This window comes from Anopheles gambiae, chromosome 3 (assembly GCF_943734735.2).
Source record: "Anopheles gambiae chromosome 3, idAnoGambNW_F1_1, whole genome shotgun sequence".
In the NCBI taxonomy this organism is placed as follows: Eukaryota; Metazoa; Arthropoda; class Insecta; order Diptera; family Culicidae; genus Anopheles; species Anopheles gambiae.
Genome location: NC_064602.1, coordinates 14,868,005 through 14,888,746, shown reverse-complemented (window position 1 = coordinate 14,888,746; position 20,742 = coordinate 14,868,005). Strand labels below are relative to the sequence as shown.

General features: G+C 42.0%; 3 protein-coding genes across 3 annotated transcripts; 1 reads left to right on the top strand and 2 right to left on the bottom strand.

Moving 5' to 3' along the window:
- Window positions 1-9,249: 9,249 nt before the first annotated feature.
- LOC133392907 (vitelline membrane protein 15a-2-like) lies at window positions 9,250-10,122 on the bottom strand. The gene has a single exon (XM_061655456.1). The coding sequence runs from the start codon at window positions 10,001-10,003 to the stop codon at window positions 9,560-9,562; it is 444 nt and encodes a 147-aa protein (XP_061511440.1). The 5' UTR covers window positions 10,004-10,122; the 3' UTR covers window positions 9,250-9,559.
- Window positions 10,123-13,511: 3,389 nt separating this feature from the next.
- LOC133394081 (histidine-rich protein PFHRP-II-like) lies at window positions 13,512-13,850 on the top strand. Its single transcript, XM_061662729.1, has one exon. It carries the CDS (start codon window positions 13,512-13,514, stop codon window positions 13,848-13,850), a length of 339 nt encoding a protein of 112 aa, XP_061518713.1.
- Window positions 13,851-18,838: 4,988 nt separating this feature from the next.
- On the bottom strand, window positions 18,839-19,587 carry LOC5668145 (uncharacterized). Its single transcript, XM_001688540.2, has one exon. It carries the CDS (start codon window positions 19,486-19,488, stop codon window positions 18,979-18,981), a length of 510 nt encoding a protein of 169 aa, XP_001688592.2. The 5' UTR covers window positions 19,489-19,587; the 3' UTR covers window positions 18,839-18,978.
- Window positions 19,588-20,742: the final 1,155 nt, after the last annotated feature.

Here is a 20,742-nt window from a genome sequence, read left to right as displayed (position 1 = left end):
GCCGTTTCGAATTTGTTCGATAGCGTGGAGTCGCCGGCGGTGGGACGACCGGCAGCCAAACAACGATCCCCAACGATCCCCGACGAACCCATAATCCGCAACATATTGGCGGCAGTAAAATGTGAAGTGGGTTGAAATTAATTTCTGCCAACATGTTTTCGAACCTTGGCTTGGCAAAAGTTTTAATGCAGAGGGGTTCGATGCTCGGTGGCACTAGGATATAGACACGGATGTGCAATTTGCCATCTCTCGTCCGGCCCCCAACACTTGTGTTTCACCGAGGAGGGCACGAGATTGAGATGAGCCTAATTTATCCTGATGCCGTTGTACGCCGTGTTGTTTGCCGCTAGCTGTTTTGGCCGTTTCGTTCTACACTTTGCACTAAGACCTCATTTCTACTTCACTCAAGCGCGCGCCAACGCTGGTAACAAGTTGTGATGAAGCGATTTTATAAACCATTGCGTTCGTACGTTTGAAATTATCATTTCCGAAGCCAGGACAAGCCCGCAATGCTCCGCCGGCACATTGCTTAGGTACGCAAGATTAAGAAATTGCTTCCGATCGATTTCGGGAGCAGGCAGCAGGTTTTGCGCGCGAGTGGAATGTGGCATAGTGATGCCCCGAATTGATGGCATCCGATAAATCGTTCGTGTGGAAATGGAATGGAAAAGTTTTTGCCCGAGCCAAACGACAGCTCTATCACTTGCTGCTGTGCTGTGTGCTCGATGGGAGATCAATATTGATGCTCCAAACTGGGCGCTAATTAATTGAAAGTAAATTCACAAAGTTAAATAAAAGGATCCGGAGGGACTGTTCATGCGATGCTAATGGATTTGATGTTATTATGAGCCTCGTGTCAATGCTGAGCAATTATTTTAAGAAAATACCTCTTACTCACACAAAACTAGCCTGCAATTTTCAGATTATGAGGCCCTTCACGATTCTAGTCAGTTTTTTGTATAGAATTTGACAGTTGGAGGCTAAAATCATGTAAACACTCCATACAAAACCATACACAAAACCAGCCTGCAATTTTCAGTCTAGATTATTCTAGCCTCAAAGCTAGAATTAGATTCGAGTACCTGCTCGAAAAATGTCAAAACCAGGTGTTGTTTACATTTATCCCAAGGTGCATTAAAGAGATCTGCTGATGGAATCTAGAATCAAAGTTTATGTAGTCGAGGTGGTCTCATAGCATGTTTTTTATAATTAAATTTGAATATCACTTTTTGACAGGATGGGTAAAAACTTTTGTTGGAACAAGCTTTCTGGAGACTTGACGAATACTCAAAACACTCTTACAATCTCCATTCAGAAGCAGAAGCGATAAAAATGAGCCTTCTAAATTCTTACACCTTGGGATAAGCCCACCTGTCTATTATACTCACATAGATAGCTGCTCGAAAACTGCTATACAATGCAAACAACTGACAGGCTGAAATTTCAGCCTACGAATATCAAACGGAAAGGGCCCCTATTTCAGCCTCTAAGCTAAAATTAGATTCGAGTACCTACTCGAAAAAAATGTCAAAACTTTCGTGTTTTCGTTCACCCCAAGGTGCATAGTGATCAACAAGTGATATTTAGAATCAAAGTGTATGTAGACTAGGTGGTCTAATAGCATGCTTTTATAACCAATTCTAAGGAAAAAGAAATGAAAACCTAACATAAAAATATAGCATTTCATGTTAATTTGTAACAAAAGATTGTATTTCCAATCGTCCTGATGCCTAACAAATGATTCATCCATATTAAAATTCTTCAAAAAATGATATGGTAAGAATATATATAAAATCTAAAATATTTTCTAATCCATCCTTCCATACAAATTTTACACCTTAATCTTCATGGATGAAAAGGATTTTGCGCTGCCCTAAGTGATCACTTCTTTTATGCTTATAAATTTTGTCCAACCCATCTTCACATGATTGCCACGCTCGTCCCACGAAAATGCCATGAAATAACAGTATGCATAAACGCTCACACAAGCACACGCCGGTGTGGACCGTAAAAAGCAGCCGCCGCCGAGCCAGTATGAAAAGGGCATAGATGCGTCTCCTCCCCCTCCTCATCGCGGCATCGATCAACTCGAGCTGCTCGAGATGAAATCATTCGAGACGATCGAAAACCCATCGAAATTTGATTGAATTTTTATTGGTGTTAGTTTTATGACACTCACACATCCCCTCCAGCGCGGCCCGATGAGAGCGACCAACCGACCGGCCGACCGACCGACCCGGCTGAGCGTGTCCCCATGCTAGCGTCCTTAAGCGAGCGACAAGCGCTCATGTTGTGTATCGCTTGATTTGCTTTATGCCTTTTTCAACGCTTTCACTCTCTATATTTCACTTGGCCGAGCTCGCAGGCAAGGATGGAATATGGGTTCGGAACAACGCCCCCGTTCCAATCCGAATCCTACCCCCCAGCTTCGTCGTTTTAGCACTGGTTTTAGCGTAGGACTTCCTCCCTCTCGCTGAAAATTGAATCTGACAGCGAAACGAGCGTTGTAAGCGATCGGTAAAGAGCAGTTTAATAGCTTTGGAAAAGCAGTAAAATTGCCCTTTCGTTGTCATGTGACGGGTTGCCTTTGGTTCTCTCTCTCTCTTTTGCTCTCTCATAAGCATCGCTTTTATGGATGAAAATTTGCAACTTTTTATGTGCCACCAAGAAGAGACGGCCATGAGAAAAGAGAGGCTGATGCACGGTTGCGTGGAAATAAAAACGCGGCGAACGAAAGCGCGAGCGACAAACGCACACAAACTACTTTCCATTTTTGATTAGTTTAAAGCAGGAATGTGGATTGGGAGATTTTCATTCGATTTAATGCACCAAACCGAAAAGAAACAAAAATCTGCACAGCAAAAGATGCACCAAGGGGAAACCACCGGTCACCACTGTGGTATGGGTTCGTGGCACTTCGTCTTATGAGGTGATAAAACGGCTCGCAAACACTATACAGTCCAGCGATAGTGTGGAAGCGATTTTATACATAATATAAAAAACCCCCAAAACTTCCCGGGGCACAAAAGAATTCCAAAATTGGGTTAAACATTTGAGCTGCTTCTTCGTCAAACCACAACTCCCAAACAAAGCAAAAAAGGGTCGTTGTGAAGGCGAAAGATGGCACCCTCAGCCTCGAGCTCATAAACCACACTTCGTTGGGTGGCTTCGTTGCGAGAACTCATAAAGTTTATGGGCCATTTTTTCCATGCACCCTCCCCCCTCTGGCCAATGTATTCTGGGTGCCGTTTTTTACAAAAAGATGCGTCTTTGGGTGGATCAAATTTTGTGGATACTTTCTTTGAAAAGAAAATCCTCTCTCTTTCTCTCTCTTTTGCTTTCTATTCTATTCGATGTGCGATGTGTAAACTGTGAAATATGTAAATACAATTCATAAAAATATGGTTCCACCACACGCCGCCGTCGGTGGAGGAGTGTGAGCGAATACGTGAGTGTTTGTGTGATGTGCGCATGCATAAATATCGGCTCATTTGGTGCGTCGTGCGAGTTCCCCGTTTTTCGTCTTTCCTGCAGGAAACAGAAAGTCACCGGATTGGAAGATAATTTGGTTTTCAAGTTCCTTTTTTTTGTTCTCGTCCGCTTTCAAACAGCGTGAAGAAGGTTTTTGGTGTAAGAGCCATAACGTGCCGCCGCCATGTTTACGGAGTTTGGTTGTGTGATTTTTGGGGGAAGAGGAAATATTTTTGGGATAGAAAGCTTGAAAAAAAACACACACACACAGAGCCTTCAAATCGGGTGTGGTAGTAGTAATCTGCTGCCGGCAGCATCATCATAAACCCCCATCATAAACAGACGAGCAGCAAGCGAACGCTACGCACCCAATGCTGAATAAACATGATTTGCGAGGATCATCAAATTGGGACACACGCAAAAAACCCCTCACTGGCAGGATGTGTGAGATGCAGCTCTGACAGAAGTATCGGCCCTTTTTCGGCTTCGGAAATATCCTTGTATCGCTCCTGTCTAAGGAACGGAACGGAAAACAAACGCGCAAAGAAATTGACGACACACAACACATCGTGTTTGCCGACTAAGCCCGTACTTGGGGACGTGATTTTAGGAATGCATAGAGAAAAGATCGACCGACACAGAGCGAGCATGGGAGTGAGAACCATCCTCGACTAATGCAACATCTGGTACTGCTTTTCGTTCACCACCCCGGTATCACCTGGGGGTGAATAATTCATCATCGCGACAGATTGTTTGGGGGCGGTTTTTTCGTTTTGTGCGGAACGTGGTTTAAGCTGATCAAACATGGCTTTGTGCTGTTTTTGCAGCAGTGGATCGGCGGAGGCACTTGCTGCCGTTGTACGTCGTTGCGTATGTGATATCTTTCCATGGTAATTTGGTTTTTGATAAGCGTATGGAAAGCTTCTTACAGGGACGATGAGGGCAAGTTCACTGCAGGTCGAAAATATAATCAAGTGGAAAAGCTACAGTCAGCAGAAGAACTTAAAGAATAATAATGTGAGTTGCTATGGTTTAAAAAGTACATTCGATGAAATTTATATAAACCCTATGTAAAAGAATCACAATATTTGTAGTGTTAATAGCAGGTTTATTGATTTTTCTTACATGAAATGTTATTACGTATCCGTATGCATACTTTTCTAATTGGTTTTCCAAATTTTACTGTTGGCTTTGCTGATTTGTATTTTTGATATTTATTTGCCTTTAAATTTTCTAGAGGGAAATATTTATAAAAACCCTCTGCAAAGGGATACAATATTTTAAACAAATTGAGATGAGAAAACTTGAAAAAAAAATTTTTGAATTTCAATATTCTCCAATGTGTCATTTAATGGGTAATGTGTTTGTGATTGCACATTTCAAAACATAAATTCATGTGTTTTGTTCGGTCGAGATAAATCTGAAATATTTCTTCAGTACATAACATTTTTGATGTCTTCTCTTATTCTTTATATTCTTAATCTATTATCTATAATATTTTTCAGAATTTTTACAAACGAATGTCAACTGATTTTAGAAAAAGCCCAATATTTGAGCTTTCAAAAGACATCTAAAAAAATCAGTTATTCAAAAATCAAAGCAATCGACAAACACCTTCTTTTCAATGTCCAAAAAACACACCCTGCGGCAAAACATCCCTTAACTCGTATCGCTTCACCATTAAAAAAGCACTCAACATACACCTTAACACCCGCACCAGCAGCAGTATGTTTAATTGAAAATCTTAAAACAAGTACCACCCCGGTAAAATTAAACACATTTTAACCTTTTGGCCACCGTACGCAGAAACGATACGACCCACCCACCCATGCCACCTTAGTGGCTCGTTAGTATTCTTCGTTAATATTTCAACAACTTGGGTATCATAATTGAGGTTAAGTTTCACCGACGGTTAGAGGCCGTAAACCAGACCAGAGGCAGAGCAGCCCGGCAGGTTGAGGTGGAAGAAAAACACGAACAAACGGATCCCCGGGAAATGTGAATTTAATGATCGGCTGCTTATACCATCTTCCTTGTGCGCCGAGGGTATAGAGGTGGTGGAGTTTATCATAATTTTCATATCATTAGCTCCCCGCACTTGACGGTATCACTGTGTGCGTGTGTGAGAGAAAGAGAGAAAGAGGATGCAAGAAATGGTTTCGCATGGAGGGAGGAGCGGGTTTTCTTTCATTTTGTGTAAAGAGAGGGCAAATTAAACGATTCTTTACAGAAAGCCATCCTCTCTCCGTCCTGTTGAAATTGAAAGGAGAACGGTAGCGAGTGGGTAAAGCGAACGAAACATGGCTAAATCATGTCTTCTTAGCCATTTGCTTATGATGAAAATGGTGCAGCTTTCTTCGAACCACCTTCGAGCAACAACGACAAACAAGGGAAAGCTTGCTGCCCCACTCAACGGTGTTGTGCTGGCGGATGGAGTGGAGCGACAGCGGTATGATAATTGGAATATTTCTTATGCACCTTTATCATGTTTTTTTTTTGTTCCTCTTACCACTCTTTTCTTTGGTACTTGCGCTGCCTTTCACTGGAATTTGTAGCTTACGGCATTTTCCGGGCCGGGACGAGACGCTGGGGCCGTTTTTCTCTCCTCTACTCTTCTGTGTTGTTTGCTATCGCTTTCCTCGGTGTGGAGCGCGCGCTGCTCGTGTCCGTTCCTGCAGGACTGCAATGAACGCGGTTGCTTTCATTTCATTTCTTATTCATGCTGCAAAGCAAGCCTAGCATGCTAATTAATGAAATACATATTGCTAAGGCATAGTAATAATAAGAAACCGTCCCCCGGTTAATGGATTCTCTATAACGTGGGCCCGCGCTGCTGCGCATAATGCCACCCATTGCTTTTGTGTGCGCTCATTGTAAATGTGCCTTTTTTTAATGTGTTATTGTACCTCTTGTGCCGTTTCTCTGCAGGAAACATCGCTGGAATGCGGCAAAGAAAAAGGGAGTCAATGCAGCCTGAACCGACCTTGGCACGACGTAACTCGTTATTATTCCCCATTCGGTAAGTAGGCAGTGTAACCCAGTTTAGATAATGAAAAGAGAAACACGTAATGTAAACGGAATAAAGTGCACTATGTATGTGTGTGTGTGTGGGAATGAATCGGTTTGAAGGGGAAACCTCTCTGTGAGGATAAAATAAACACCATTCAATGCTACCGCTTTGTCTGACGCCTCTACTGACTCCTCCTTGTGAGTCTGCAAAATCTCACTAAGAAAGCACAGCTGCAAACTGCTTTCCCTCCCATTTGCAGAGCGGCGAAGAGATGGGAAAGCAAACACTAAACCAATGAAAAATTCCACAGCAGACCTTGTTTGCACTGCTGCAGCAGTGCTTGGAGAAAGCAAAACCAACTGCTGCATTGACTCACGCTGGAAGATGCGCTGGAAGGGGTTTAAAAATCATACAGCAGAAAAATAGAATGAAATTTCCCTTCAGTCGAAGCTGCGGAAATCCTTTCCGTGGAAATATAAATAAACGCTCCGGAAAATGGAACGCGCAGTGGGGCGGGGGGGGGGTGAGAAAACAAGACGAAAGCTCTCAGCGCTTCTATAAACATAGCGCTTTTGGTGTGCTTTTTTCTTCGCTCCGGTCCAGTTGTTTGCTGACATCCAAGGATCGTTTTGTGGCCTGATTGAGGCGCGTTTTTTTCGTTTCTCTATCTCCCTCTCCCTCTCTCTCTCTTTATCATCCTTTTTTAACTATCAGCTGTTTCAACGTTCACGTACACTCTTCATTCCAGCAGGCATGCAGTCTTGGGGGAGGTTTCTGTTGAACATTTTCCTCCTCAGCTGAAACTGTCACCAATCAACAGAGAGTGGAGTATACAATGGGGAAAAGAATTGCTTAAATAAATTTGTTTTTCAAAATGAATTATTTCCATCCCTCTTGTCCCCCTAGCCTTAGCTTAGTTTCTCCACTGTTGCCGGATGACAGCTGAGGTGGATTCACTTTCGCGATGTTGTAAAACAGCTCTTTCATTGTTTGGTGCACGAGCGCATGGTTTGAGATGTTTGCCTTCAGGATGATGTTGTGCTGATGCACTGATGAGTGACAAGGACTGGTGAATTGAGAGTAAATTGTGTACCACTTTATTACATTCCATCGCAATGTGCTATAGTGCATAGTGCAGTTTTTGATGAAGTTTACTTTGAAAAGGCTAGAGAGTGAGAAAGATACGCAGGAATGAATTTTTAAATTTGATTAGAAATAGTTACTAATGGGCTCGGATTGATGAAAAGGGTTCTTCGCCGGGCCATTGGAATAATAAAATGATAAAAAAAATTCATCTTAGCGTATGCAGCAGTAGAGCCTTTTTATTGATAATGTTGGGCAAGACCGTCTTCTCGCAACAGAGTATTTGAAAGGTTTTGAAAATAAAAACATAACCAACCATACCAGCAAACTCAGTCTGGAGTTTTTCATACTTTTTCCACTGGTCATTTGTATTTTCATAGAATGTTGTTTTATGCACACTGACTGTATTGCAATAAAATATATTATTATTTAATAAAATTGACACTGAATTTGATAAAATTGGCACAGATTATCCTATCAAAATTGAATTTTCTTTTAAAATGTAACGATTTAGTGTCTTACTGTGTTAACAAAATTAAGACTTAAAAAGCTAAAATGCTTATTGACTAATCATCAAATGATAATAAATATGTAAATATTATACAGTTGAAAATACATTTTTTAAAAATAAAAATCACATTAAATTAAAAACAGGAATGGTTTCGTGACCCATACTGTTGACGTAAAGCAATGTTACATCTAAAATCCTCAGTAAACAGGCCGCAAATCATAGCTGAAAGATAAACATTCCATCCTATGCACCTGTCTACTATAAGCCAAACTCAATCCAGCTAATTGAAGGGCGAGCAAAAGGAAGCTACTTTGACCAGTTTTAGCGTCAGCTGTTTGTGCTAACGTTCCAAATTTCAAACAAGACCAACCAGACCCGTTTTAATGTTAGCCCACGCCAGCAAAGCAAAATAGTTCGTTGTGCAATTGCCCAATAGTTGCCGCACACAAAAAAGCTCTCTTTTTCGCCAACCAACCTCCCTTTCAACTCAAAAAAAACCACACACATGACACATATCAATGTTGTGGTGCACTGACGGGGGCTGCCCCTCGCACTGCAACGTACGATGGGCGTTGCGGTGGCCCAAAGGCAAAGTTTTTCCATTAACCCTTCCCTTGTTTGATACGCTCCACTGTCGAACACATATAACGTTGCTTTGCCCATAGCCGGCCCGCCGTCTCGCATACCCAAAAAGCGCATACGCCCGTAGGAACGACGACGACGACGATGATGATGATCGTGATCAAAAGCAAACATTTAATTTTAATTAAATTCATGCCCTTTCACAGCACAGCCCGCCTTACTGGCAAACGATGTAAGCTTTTGGTGAGAGGCAGAGGAGTTTTTTTTACCCCCCCGCTGATCAAGCATGATCATTGATTTGTGCTATCGAAGCTACTTCAAAGTTGAGGCACAATTTCATCGAAATTAATTGCAAAACCACTGTTTGCACAAAACGCTAGCCGAAAGCAAAGCCGAAGAGAATTTTCCAACAAGAATGGGGAGAAAAGTTCACAGTCGCTGTTCGCTGTTTGATTTTGAATAGATCGATTCCAATATTCTGTTACCAACTCCTTTTACACCCATTTCTTTACTCCCATTTTGTTCGCCCATTTTTCGGATATTTGTGTTCCCCATGTTGCCCCAACAAGTTTGCAAAACAGCGCTTCAGAAGTTCGTTTAGTAATTGGTAATGAATTCTATATTTCCATAAATCAATTTGCAAATCAAAACAGTGCACAAGATACTAGGCTAGGCGCCGCCCCGCAACAAACGCGGATGCGGCTTGCTACGCTTCGGAGGTCAGTTCTGTGGCCGCACACCCGAGCACCGCGCTACGGTCGATGCTGTCTCTCGCTACTTCCCCGGTGCTGTTGGTCCCTCAAAGGCCGGATCCAAGTTCCGTGTCCAGTTTTTCGTTTCCATCTATCCAGTGTTGATCCAGTGTTGTCCAGTAGAGTTGCTCAGTTGATCAGTCGCCGCGCTTATTCCTCGAAATCGAAAGCCGCCGAAGCCTGGTCAGCCTCGGAGAACGAGCGGTATCCGTGGGCGGGTGCGGCGTATCCATGGTGCATGGCCGGGGCGTGGGCAGGGGCGGCGTATCCACCGTGTCCGCCGTGGGCGGGGACGCACGGCACGTGGGCAACGTTGGGAGCGCAGCCGACCAGCAGGTTAGCGCCGCACTTGACATGCGGGGCCTTGGCGGCGTAAGCGTGGACAACCGGAGCCGAGTGGTGAGCGTATCCGCCGTGGTGGGGAGCCGGTGCGTGGTAGGCCGGGGCCGGGGCGTGGTGAGCCGGAGCGTGGTAGGCCGGGGCCGGGGCGTGGTACGCCTTGGCGGGCGCCTCGTACTTGGCCGGGGCGGCGTAATCGCCCATGGCACCGACGACGACGATGGAGAGGATGACTGCTGCTACGATGGTGTTCATGATGATGAAGTTGGGTGGTGGTGGTTTGGTGGGTCGTAAGAATGACACTGGAACACTGTTCGATAGTGAGAACAAACGTTGACTGATACTGTATCACCGGCCGGCGGTCACTATTTATAATCGGACGGCTGCTCGGGCGCAGTACACCGAAATTCCGCCACAAGCGCACCGAACAGCCAAAAGTGCCAAAACAAATAAACAAAAAAAAAACCACACCGCGCCCAACCACCACTTACACCTCCGTCAGCAAACCTTGGATTTTTGTTTTTTTGTTTTTTTGCTGTCCACTCCTGCGCCGGCGGGCGCTCTACAGTGCGTTCAGCAGTTTTGTTTTTCGCGTGTTGCTGGAAAAGCGGGCTCGTAAGCAGGGCAACTAGCAACAGGCGCGCGCGCTCGGGTGCTGGTGTTTGCATTTTGGGGGGTTTTGCTTTTTTTTTTTTGGCGGTGGTTTGGTTTTGTGCGTGTGTTTGGTAAATTTTTCCTGCTTTTCACGCCCGGTAGCCACTTTGCCGTTCTACCATCCTGTTTTTTTTGCTGCTATGTTAAGGCATCGTTAAAGTTGGACGATTGAATTTGCGGGCAGCAAATTGATTCAATCGAAAAACAAATTTGCTGACATTGCTCGTAAGCCATCGAACTTACAGGAAATGGGAAGAAGCGATCGGGCTCGCCGAAAAAAAGTGTTGATTGTTTAAAGTTTATATAATTAATAAGACTCCAATTTAAGTTACATTTAATTTGAAATACCCTAAAGTTTTGTTACAACAATAAGTTATGAACCTACTGATGATTGAAAATGTAACTAGCAATTGTCGATAATTGTATAAAAAAACTAGGAACGATAAATTGTAACTAGTAATTGTAGATAATTGTAATAAAATAGGTAATTGTTTACTGGTTTAAAAAAACCTAAAAATATTTCCTTGCAAAAACTTGTTTTGCCGTCTATGGTTTTTCATGAGAAATACTACAAATTATTTCGTCAACTAAAACGAGTTGTGTGATATAAAATAAAATGTAATGGCACGATGGAAAAAAGCACGGTAGCTATTTCGAACAGCTTCTACTGAACCCATCAGAAAGGCTGCCGGTGCAAGCGATTTTCTTTAATTTCGAAAGAGATATATAAAAAGAGTAAATCTATAATTTGTTCACAATGATATTTTACGTCTCTGCTTCTTTTTCAAAATTGTCAAACCATCATTACAATAATAATTATCTTTATTATTATTCTAAAAAACGAATGACATAACTATGAAAACGCAAAAAAATAGTTTTTTCTTCAATAAATAATGCATTTGAATTCAATCAATAATGCATTCAAATTTAAGTAAACTTTTATTCAAACAAGACTTAAGTTTGAACGACATTTTATTTCTAACAATTTTTTTAAGGTTTTATACATTATGTTACATTTATCATCATGAATTTCGTTTTTTTCTAATTAATCATAAATGTTCTTCAAATGGACGCTTTACAGTCGGCTAACAGTTCAATTAAAAAACATGCGTTTCTATAAAATAACCGGGCTTTGGAAAATTCACTAAAGCGCTTATGACCTGTTGAGAAGAAAAATCCGATTTTGTTTTGTATGAAAAAAACGTGTCAACTAAAAAGCACATATTAAATGGTTGGCAGGGAATCGAAACTCAACCAGTGAGTTTAGACTGTATGTCATAAAACTTGTTCCTAAATGAGCCTAAGAGCTACACCTTACAAGTGATTGAACGGTGCAAAACCTCAGGTGCCTTTAAAACTCAGCTGTATTTTGATTTTAATAGAATCAATATTTTGTAGATTGCGTTAAACCTGTTGCATTAAACCGCTGAACATGAGCTATGAATTTGCAGGCAAATCACAAATATATAGGTTGTATGAATCTATTTGTTCTGTGATAATATAAATTTCAAAGAAGCATTTACATTTTAAAAAAATGTACAACCACAAAAAATTCTAAATACTGTTTATTTAAAAATAATTTGATTAACACAAATATGCAAAACTTTGTGTATCAAATTTCTTAAAAACTTATAAAATGGCATCATATTGCGTGGCATTTAAATATGTTCAAAAATGTACTAACATAATATTCATAACAGAACTGAATAATTTATAGCAAAAGTTTCGAATCCACAACAAATTACTCAAACGAAAGAAGCAATACATGGGAATCATTTTGAATAATTCTTTAACCAAACTTTTTTATAGTATGTTAAACATTATCATTAAACATTATGTGAAATATTATCATCAAATACAATACCTCTTTATTCTTATTACTGGCATAACGAGTTACGCCGGTCATTCCGGTCTATACAGACTATCGAGGTTTATTAGTACCAAGCAACCGAACAATCAGTCCACTCTACGGAGGTATGGTCCGAGTGGAAAACGATTCTGTCCGGCCTTGCATGAGCCGACACATCAATTTTTTCCATCCATTTCCATCCTTTTTTTATGAGATTCAATTTTAAACAGCACATTGATGGCTATCATAACACAAAAAACGATCTTTTTGATTGCTGAACAGATTCATACGCAATAAAATCTAATACCAAGTTCATAATAGAAATCAATTAAATAATTTTAATTAAGAAAGCTTAAAAACTGTTCTTTTTTGTTCAGAAAAAAATATCCACATAAATGGTTTAAGATCCGTGAACAAAATTTCTAGAATATGCAACAGCAATAGAACTTATTGCAATGGCATTAGCTGCATTTTGATTAAAAACAACTTATTACATTACAATCTAGCACTTTCAAAATTATCCTGCTTTATAAAACAAAACCCCTTTGCTATTTTAAAGCCTTTTAAGAATTGTTCAATAGGAAAAAAATACAGATTAACTTCAAATTTATTTTTCGTTACTAATTTATCAATCACTTTGCTTATTGATAAGAAAAGTGTTTGATGAAGACAAAACTCCCTTTTATTACAAGTGTAATACTTATTTGCTTTTATAAATTAGTACGAGCCTGCCAATCCATCAGTTTGGCATAATTTGAAAACAAATGTTCATTTAGTATGGCCCACATGAAGTCATACAAAGGTTGTCCTAAATTTAATGAATGTCAAGCTGGCCAGTCCTCGAAACAGCACAATTTCAATTTTGCAATAAGGCAATTGCAGATATCAGTTTCTGACTCTATTGAACTGTAAGGAACAAAAAACCGGCCAATACATTTTATGCCACGAGTGAACTTTGATCAATCATCAACACATCCGCTTCGCACATGCGTGCTGTTTGTGTTAAACTCACAAAAAATAATCAAGCAAAATTAAAACAAAAAAAAAACCGCCAAAAATTGTTCACCTTAAGCGCGCTCCACCTTGATGTGCTGATGGGCCAAATTCGCCACCAACCATGAATGGACGGCCCCGACGGGGGCTTATAAATTGTGGCAAAGCTATCAACGAATCTATCAGTCCCGTGCCAGAAGCGCCAACAAGAGCATTATCAATCGATACACCACTCGTCCCGGAACGAAACAAAACACCGAACCCACCATGAAGTGCATCATTGCTGTCGCTACCGTGCTGCTGCTGGCCGTCGGAGCCGCACAGGCTGACTACGCCGCCAAGGGATACGCCAAACACGGCGGACATCACGTGCCGTGCGGATCGAACCTGCTGTTCAGCTGCGCTCCCAACGTTGCGCACGTGCCCTGCGTCCCTGCCCACGGACACGACCATCATGCTCCGGCGCCGGCCTACCACGCACCCGCTCACCACGCGCCCGCCCACCATGCCCCGGCCCCGGCTTACCACGCTCCGGCCCATCACGCTCCGGCCCCGGCTTACCACGCACCGGCACCGGCCTACCACGCACCAGCCCACAAGTACTGAGGCGCAACCCAAGCTACCAGTGGATTATGGCGTAAGAGGGCGGGTTCGGCCCAGCGGGAGGAGGGCTGCAAATTTGACTGATGGAGTATTATGATTTTTTAATAATTAAAACAAGATTAATGTAAACTTTATAAAACGTTTTCTAGTCATTTTGTTGGGTTTGGTTTTGCTCCGCTTCTATGTTCGCATTGCTTGAAAGAAATCTCAAAAAAATATGATTGAGTCAGTAAATGGTGGCGGATTAAACAATGGTACAATGGTGGACACAAATATCTCCAACAGCAGACATTTATTCTCTCAGAATTGATTGCTTAATCAAATAAAGGGAAGCAAAGATTTAAAACTTTTTAACACGTACATTTTCTTCTTTTTTTCAATTTACACATCATTGTTGCGGTATTAACTGTGTTTCAACACAGGCTTTTGAAACTTGTAAAACATGCAAAAAAGGAAAATTTAAGCTGCCTTGCTTCTTTAAATTTGTTTGAATTGTTTAAAAAAATACAAACTATTTGCAAAAAAAAGAAAGATAAGCATATCATCATTTTGTAGCTCTATTACAATAACAATAGAGATCATGCCCGTTTACAAGATTTTTAGATAAGTCGCTCTTCTAAGTATTTAATTTCTATGAATTTAATTCGAGCGTACAATGAAAATTTTAGATATATAAATACAAAATATGTAATTTATTATATTTGATTTTTCTAAAAAAAAACAGTTTTCAATTATATGAATACAACAGTTTCTTACAATTGTCATAAACTATATCATATCCTGCTTGATTTACAATCGTGTTAACTAACACCACACTTTGGCAGCTATCGCACAAGACTTCAGACATGAAAAACGTATAGAATTGCACAGGTTCTAAACGATGTTTGTCTTGCTTGTTTCGAATATACATAATGTCTGCCAGAGCGCATCCTTAAAGTTGAAAAGATGTGCGTCAAATTATATCGAACATTTAACGAAGACTTAACGGAAGCATTTAATTCAAATAATAATCTACGATTTAGTGAATTGTAACCAACCAAAATGAGAAAAACATCAGCTATGACTGGTTCAACAGCTTCGTATGTTGTCCTTCTTCCCAAATTCCATTTTTTCATACAAAATGAAAAAAAAAATTGCTTCGATATGTTTCACAATGAATTATTAATTGTGTGATAATCGTTATATACAAAATAACATAATTTTTTAAAACATTATAGATGGTCCATTTTCTCTTTATTTCATTCCAGATTATCTGTTTCATCTTCATTAAGGCAACTAAATATGCTCAAATATTTACGCAGAAAGCTACCTTGGGTAAGAACCAATGGTAAATTTCTATTTTCGTTTTCGATAAACAAATTGTACCATTCCCCAGAAAAGCCAATTTAATTAAGCCGCTGCTCCAAAAAGTACAAAACAATAACAACCTACACTGCACCCCACTGATGTTACTGACCAAAACACGTTTGCCATCGCTGCCGAGGAACGCAACACGCTCAGTTTGTTGCCGGGTCGATCATCAAAGTTCCCGAAGCGGAAGTGAACTACTCACACAAAACCATGTGTGTGTATGTGTGCGGGGATGTGTGTTTATGTGACAAATCTGCAACGCTGCATTCCATCGGCCAGTGGTCCAAACAAATGACGCAAAAGAAGAAGCGAGAAAACGGAAAACACAACTGCACCGCTTGCACAAACCAACCACAGGCGGGTGACGACTGTTGCTGACATCGGCATCAAACATTTAAAACTCTCTCGTGACGCGGTCAGCGTTCGCTGCGTTCCGTTACGTTGAGGTTGGTGGACCGATGAGTTGTTTTTTATTTTCATCCGTCATGGCACCCAGGTTCGTGCGTCCCGTCCTCTCCACTGCTATGTTGTACTTGAAATGGAATGCTAAATCAGCTGATCAGGACCAAACCCCCCCCCCCCCCCTTCCCAGGGAGGAAAGGGATCAGGAGTTGGCAAATGGACAGTTTGCGTTTGCTTGTTTGGGACTTTCGGTCGACAAACAACAGCAGCGCGATGCATTGCGTTGTTGACGGGTTTTGCGGGTGCGTTCCGATGGATTGCATTGCCTGAAATGCTTTTGTGCATAATGTAATGCAATGTGGGCTGGTTCTGGCGGGGCGATGCATTGTTTGCGCTGCTGAGTGGACAGTGCTGGTGTGTTTGCGTGACGCTGCTGCAAACGATTGATGTCCTTTTGGGTGGTTGGAGTCTAATCACGGTCCATTCTTTACGTTTTAAATGTAAATGTAAATGTACCACCTCTACCAATTCAGTGACCATTTGGCAAATGACAGGTTGAAGTGAACATTGAATTTAATGCAGCTAAATGCAGTATATTTATGTAAAATGAGTCCCAAACTTAAACGGAAGCTTATTTATTTTTAATAATAAATTAATGCCATAACAAGATGGATTTCAATTGTTTTTATAATTAAAAACATATATTGTTTTTTACACACTTCAGCTTTCAACCACTTCTTGCACTAATCCATTTTTAAACGTTTTGTGGAATGAGCAGAGGAAAAATTCTTCCCTTCCCTTTCTTCCAACGAAACCTAGTTTAGTTTCATAAAGTAATAAGCATAAATTAGATAAAGTACACCCCTAAGGTGTTACACGAGCACACACGTACACCAGACCAGTTCGTTTAACTTGCCGCGATGACTTTAAAATGAAAAGCCCCTGGAAAATGTGTACCTTCCTGTACACACACACACGAACACGAACACGTACATACTTTTATCGAATTTTCGTTCGTTCTGCCCGTACTTGCCACTTATCGTGCACATCTCTACCTCTACCCCCGCAAGGCCAGACTGCGGGAAGAAGGGATAAAAAAGGAAACTGTCGAGTAATGCAACATTTAGTCTTTAAAATACGAGCAGCGCCAGCAGGACTGGCAATGGATATTAAACAGTTTTTTTTTGTGTGTGTGCTTCTTTCACTTCCCTGTAGAGGAGTATTAATTCGAAAAAAATCCTCCCACGTTAACACACACACACACACACACACACACACACACACACACACACACACACACACACACACACACACACACACACACTCATACTCATACACCCGTGTACCGAAGCCCTGCGGGCTGTTTTAGGTGAAATTACTTTCGCTTTAAGCTGGCTCCGAACGGGGGAAAACAGCAACTCATGCCCAACCTGCCAAGGACCACACAGCCACGGGCCACCTCTCACACCGGATCGGAAGCCACACTAAAAAGTCGGTGGGTGGGTGGGAGCAACAACAAAAAAAAAACCCGCCCGGCAGGATAATAACCAGAGATTACGCGTTTAGCAACAGCAGTGCTACATTTATTGTTTGTACTGCCCGGAGGAGGGTGCGCGAATCCAACAAAAAAAAAAAACCCCAGAGCGAAATTAAAGGCAAAGTTGCTGTACTTTCGAACCATTCCGGAAAGTGGGAATGTGTTGGCCTGCGGGAAGGGGGCCCAAATCAGGGCGTGAAAACGCACAGCCTCGATGAATTGAATTTTATTGCCCAGTTATGAGCCCGAGCCGCGGCAGCCGCGCGGTGGTGCTGTTTATTGTTTTCTCTCCTTTTTCCAACAACAGATCCGCCCAGGACGGGTAATGGCCATAAAGATAATTGTATAATTTCCTTTCCGCCTCGTTTTGGCTGGCAGTTTGGAACGCGGAACGCGAGCAGTATTGAAGATGTTTGGGCTTTCGATTCTGGGTAATGGATTCATTTTGGGTGTCATAAGTGTCTCGCACACACGTTCAGAACAGCGTTATTGACTCGGTTCCGGAAATTGTCCGACCAGGTGGTGCCTTTAAGAAGGGGTTTTAAATGAAAATATTCAAGTTGGAATAACAAACGTTATTCTAACTTGATTTTTTTGTTTACATTTTGCGTATATTCAAGGCGCAAGACCGTGAGCAATTCTGAGGCAGGCCAAGACTGCAAAGCGGTTGTAAGTCAGTAAGAATAACAAAGGTGTCACTAAATAGAACGATTTTGTTGCACAACATCTGTTTCATTTCATCTGGATCATTTTTATAAAACTGTTTAAACCTCCTTCTGCAATTCGTGTCAATTAAAAAAATAGATTTTAAAATCACAAACCACACGAGGTTTTTTTGTACTTTTGTGCTTTCAAAGCTTTCATGTTCCCATTTTCTACAAAAATAATCTACTTATATTGGCTATGCCTTAAGTAAAGGTTGAGGATTCCTGTTGGAAAAAAATGAGCACCTTTTTACAACTAGTTGCCTAACAAAGTATTATTCCATTTATGCTTATAAGCGAATAAGCGTACATTAAGAATAAATAATAATAATAATAATCAACAATCAATACCTCTTTAAATATCCCTTCCAAAAATAATAAAAATGTATGCGAGAGCAGTACCACAGAGTTTTACCACAATTTTTGAGGAAATAATAAAACTTTTGCTCCGTTTGGCGTCAAACATTCAACAAGACACGACTATTGGATTTAAAATGCTACAGACACATAACCGTTGTTGAACAATCAAAATGAATTGAGACTAAGCTAGATCAATTAATGTCTTCAATCAACCCTTCAAGTTAAAACGCTTTACTCCAAGCCTTCAGACATGGCAAAATGTATGGCTTTTAACAACATTCCCCTCCAGATTAGGTTGAAACAAGCTCCAACGTAATTTGTGTATGCGTTTGACTACAATTTATCAAAGTTATACTCATAAATAATAGTAAAGAGAAATTAAAAGAAAACATTAAAATGTAATTTTTAAAATTAAAATGATTTTTTTTAATCAACGTTTAAAGATCGATATGAGCTTTCCATTTCAATTTAACATTATCCGGATTAGGTATGGCATGAAAAATGAACAAACCACGAAAGCTACAATTGAACAGAGCAACGAAGAGAACATTTGATGCGAGAAACCCTCTTCTTTTCAACCAACAACCCCTGCCCAAAACCCATCCCCCAAAAAACCAAAACCCAACACCACAGTTAAATTTCAATTGTTTCTCTAATAAAGCCTTGGTTTTTATTCATATCTTTTTTTCTTCATTTTCCTACAAAAAACAAATAGAAACATCACACTATGCCGCACGATGCCGCCACTGTCCGCTGCTGCTGCTGCCGCAGCTGCTGCTTATTCCTCCATCTCAGCCTCGAAGTCGCTGGAGCGCTTGCCGTATCCGCCGTACGCCGGCTTCTTGGCCTCGTATCCGTGGTGCATGGGAGGGGCAGCATGGTGACCGTACTCCTTCTTCGGTGCCTCGTAGGCCGGGGCGGCGTACTCCTTCTTCGCCTCGTAAGCGGGCGCATGGTGGTAGGCCGGGGCCGGGGCGTGATGGTACTCCTTCTTGGCCGGGGCGTGGTAGGCCGGGGCAGGCGCATGGTACGCTGGGGCCGGTGCGTGATGGTAGGCCGGGGCCGGCGCATGATGGTACTCCTGGTGGCCACCGTGGGCGGGATGGCACGGCACGTGGGCCACGTTGGGGGCGCAGCCGACCAGCAGGTTAGCGCCGCACTTGACGTGCGGGGCGTGGGCAGCGTACGTGTGGGCTACCGGGGCGGCCGGGTAGGCCGGCTTGCCGTAGCTGTCGGCGGCACAGACACCGACCAGGGCGCAGACTGCGATCGCAACGAGGAACTTCATGTTGAATGAGTGCGGTTTGAGTGAGTGATTGCTTCGAGTAGCTACGATGGAACTGGCTGTACTGATGCTACTGCTGGCCGGGTTGCTAACATTTATACCCACGCAAAGTTTACACCCAGCACAAACCGGGCGCACCAAACACCCGGTCACAGCGGATTTTGCTAGTGGGTCACAGCGCTTGGCGTTGTTGGGGTGGTTTTGTTTTGACGGCGCTGGCAAGGGCCAAATCAGCAAAAAACCAAAGCCGCGTTTGTTGCGCGAGCTAAAGTTTGACCCGCTTTTGACGGACAGCGCGTAACGCGATACCGCGGCTTCGGGGACATTGGGAAATAGATAGCTTTTGCTTTTGATTTGCTTGACACTAACATACCCACACTTTGTTTCCCATTGGTTCCGGGAATTGTTGCCAAGCGAGCTGAAGCGCCAGGCCGGAAGCAAACTCAGCTGCTACTTGGATCGATGCCCAAAGAAACGCAAGGTGAAAAAAAGCGTCCACGTAGCATCATCACTAACGAGCTCATCTCAGCATGTGCTGCCTCACAACGACTCATTAGTGTACGGAGCTTTGTGTCACGTTACTTGGTAGATAATTCCATTCTACCAAAAATGAAGATCAGCTTCAGCTCGTTTCGTGGTATCCTCTCTAAGGAACGAATTAATCAAATCGAATCCACTACTAATGCTGCAAACGTGTGCTACGGACAGTAAGAGAGAGAGAGAGAGAAAAACATGCCACCAGAGGGAGTAGCCAGCGTCAAAGAGAAGCAGCAAGATAGTGCTACGAGCTCCGATCTATTACAGCTCTACTTTACGCTTTAGCAGCGATTAAACGGGATGAGATAATTGTGTTAAAATGGGCGCTTTTAATGAAAGAACCATACCCCCCCCCCCCGCCCCAGCAAAGGGAATAAACGTGCGGGAATGTAGTTTAGGGCGTTGCGTTGTTCAACGATGATGAAAAAAAGCGAGGGAAAACCCACCCAACTGGAAATGAGACACATTAAGGCACCGGGTTTGTCCGGAAATGCAACGGCATAATTAGGAAACCGAGATAGATGGGGACTAAAGAAAGGGAGGGAAAAAACGCAAATTCATTCGCAACAGAATGGAATGCCGAAGTACATTACATTCGCCTTTTTCCGTGGTTGATATCGGTCGCTTCCATTTTAACCATGGCTTTGGTTACATGAAGCTATAGAGGTGATTTGTTTAAATGGAAAAGCTGCACAAGTCAGCTCAATTTCATTACCGTCT

What these genes read in the sequence shown, in the direction of transcription:
- LOC133394081 (XM_061662729.1), top strand. Translation starts at nt 13,512, where the DNA reads ATGAAGTGCATCATTGCTGTCGCTACCGTGCTGCTGCTGGCCGTCGGA.
- LOC5668145 (XM_001688540.2), bottom strand. Translation starts at nt 19,488, where the DNA reads ATGAAGTTCCTCGTTGCGATCGCAGTCTGCGCCCTGGTCGGTGTCTGT.
- LOC133392907 (XM_061655456.1), bottom strand. Translation starts at nt 10,003, where the DNA reads ATGAACACCATCGTAGCAGCAGTCATCCTCTCCATCGTCGTCGTCGGT.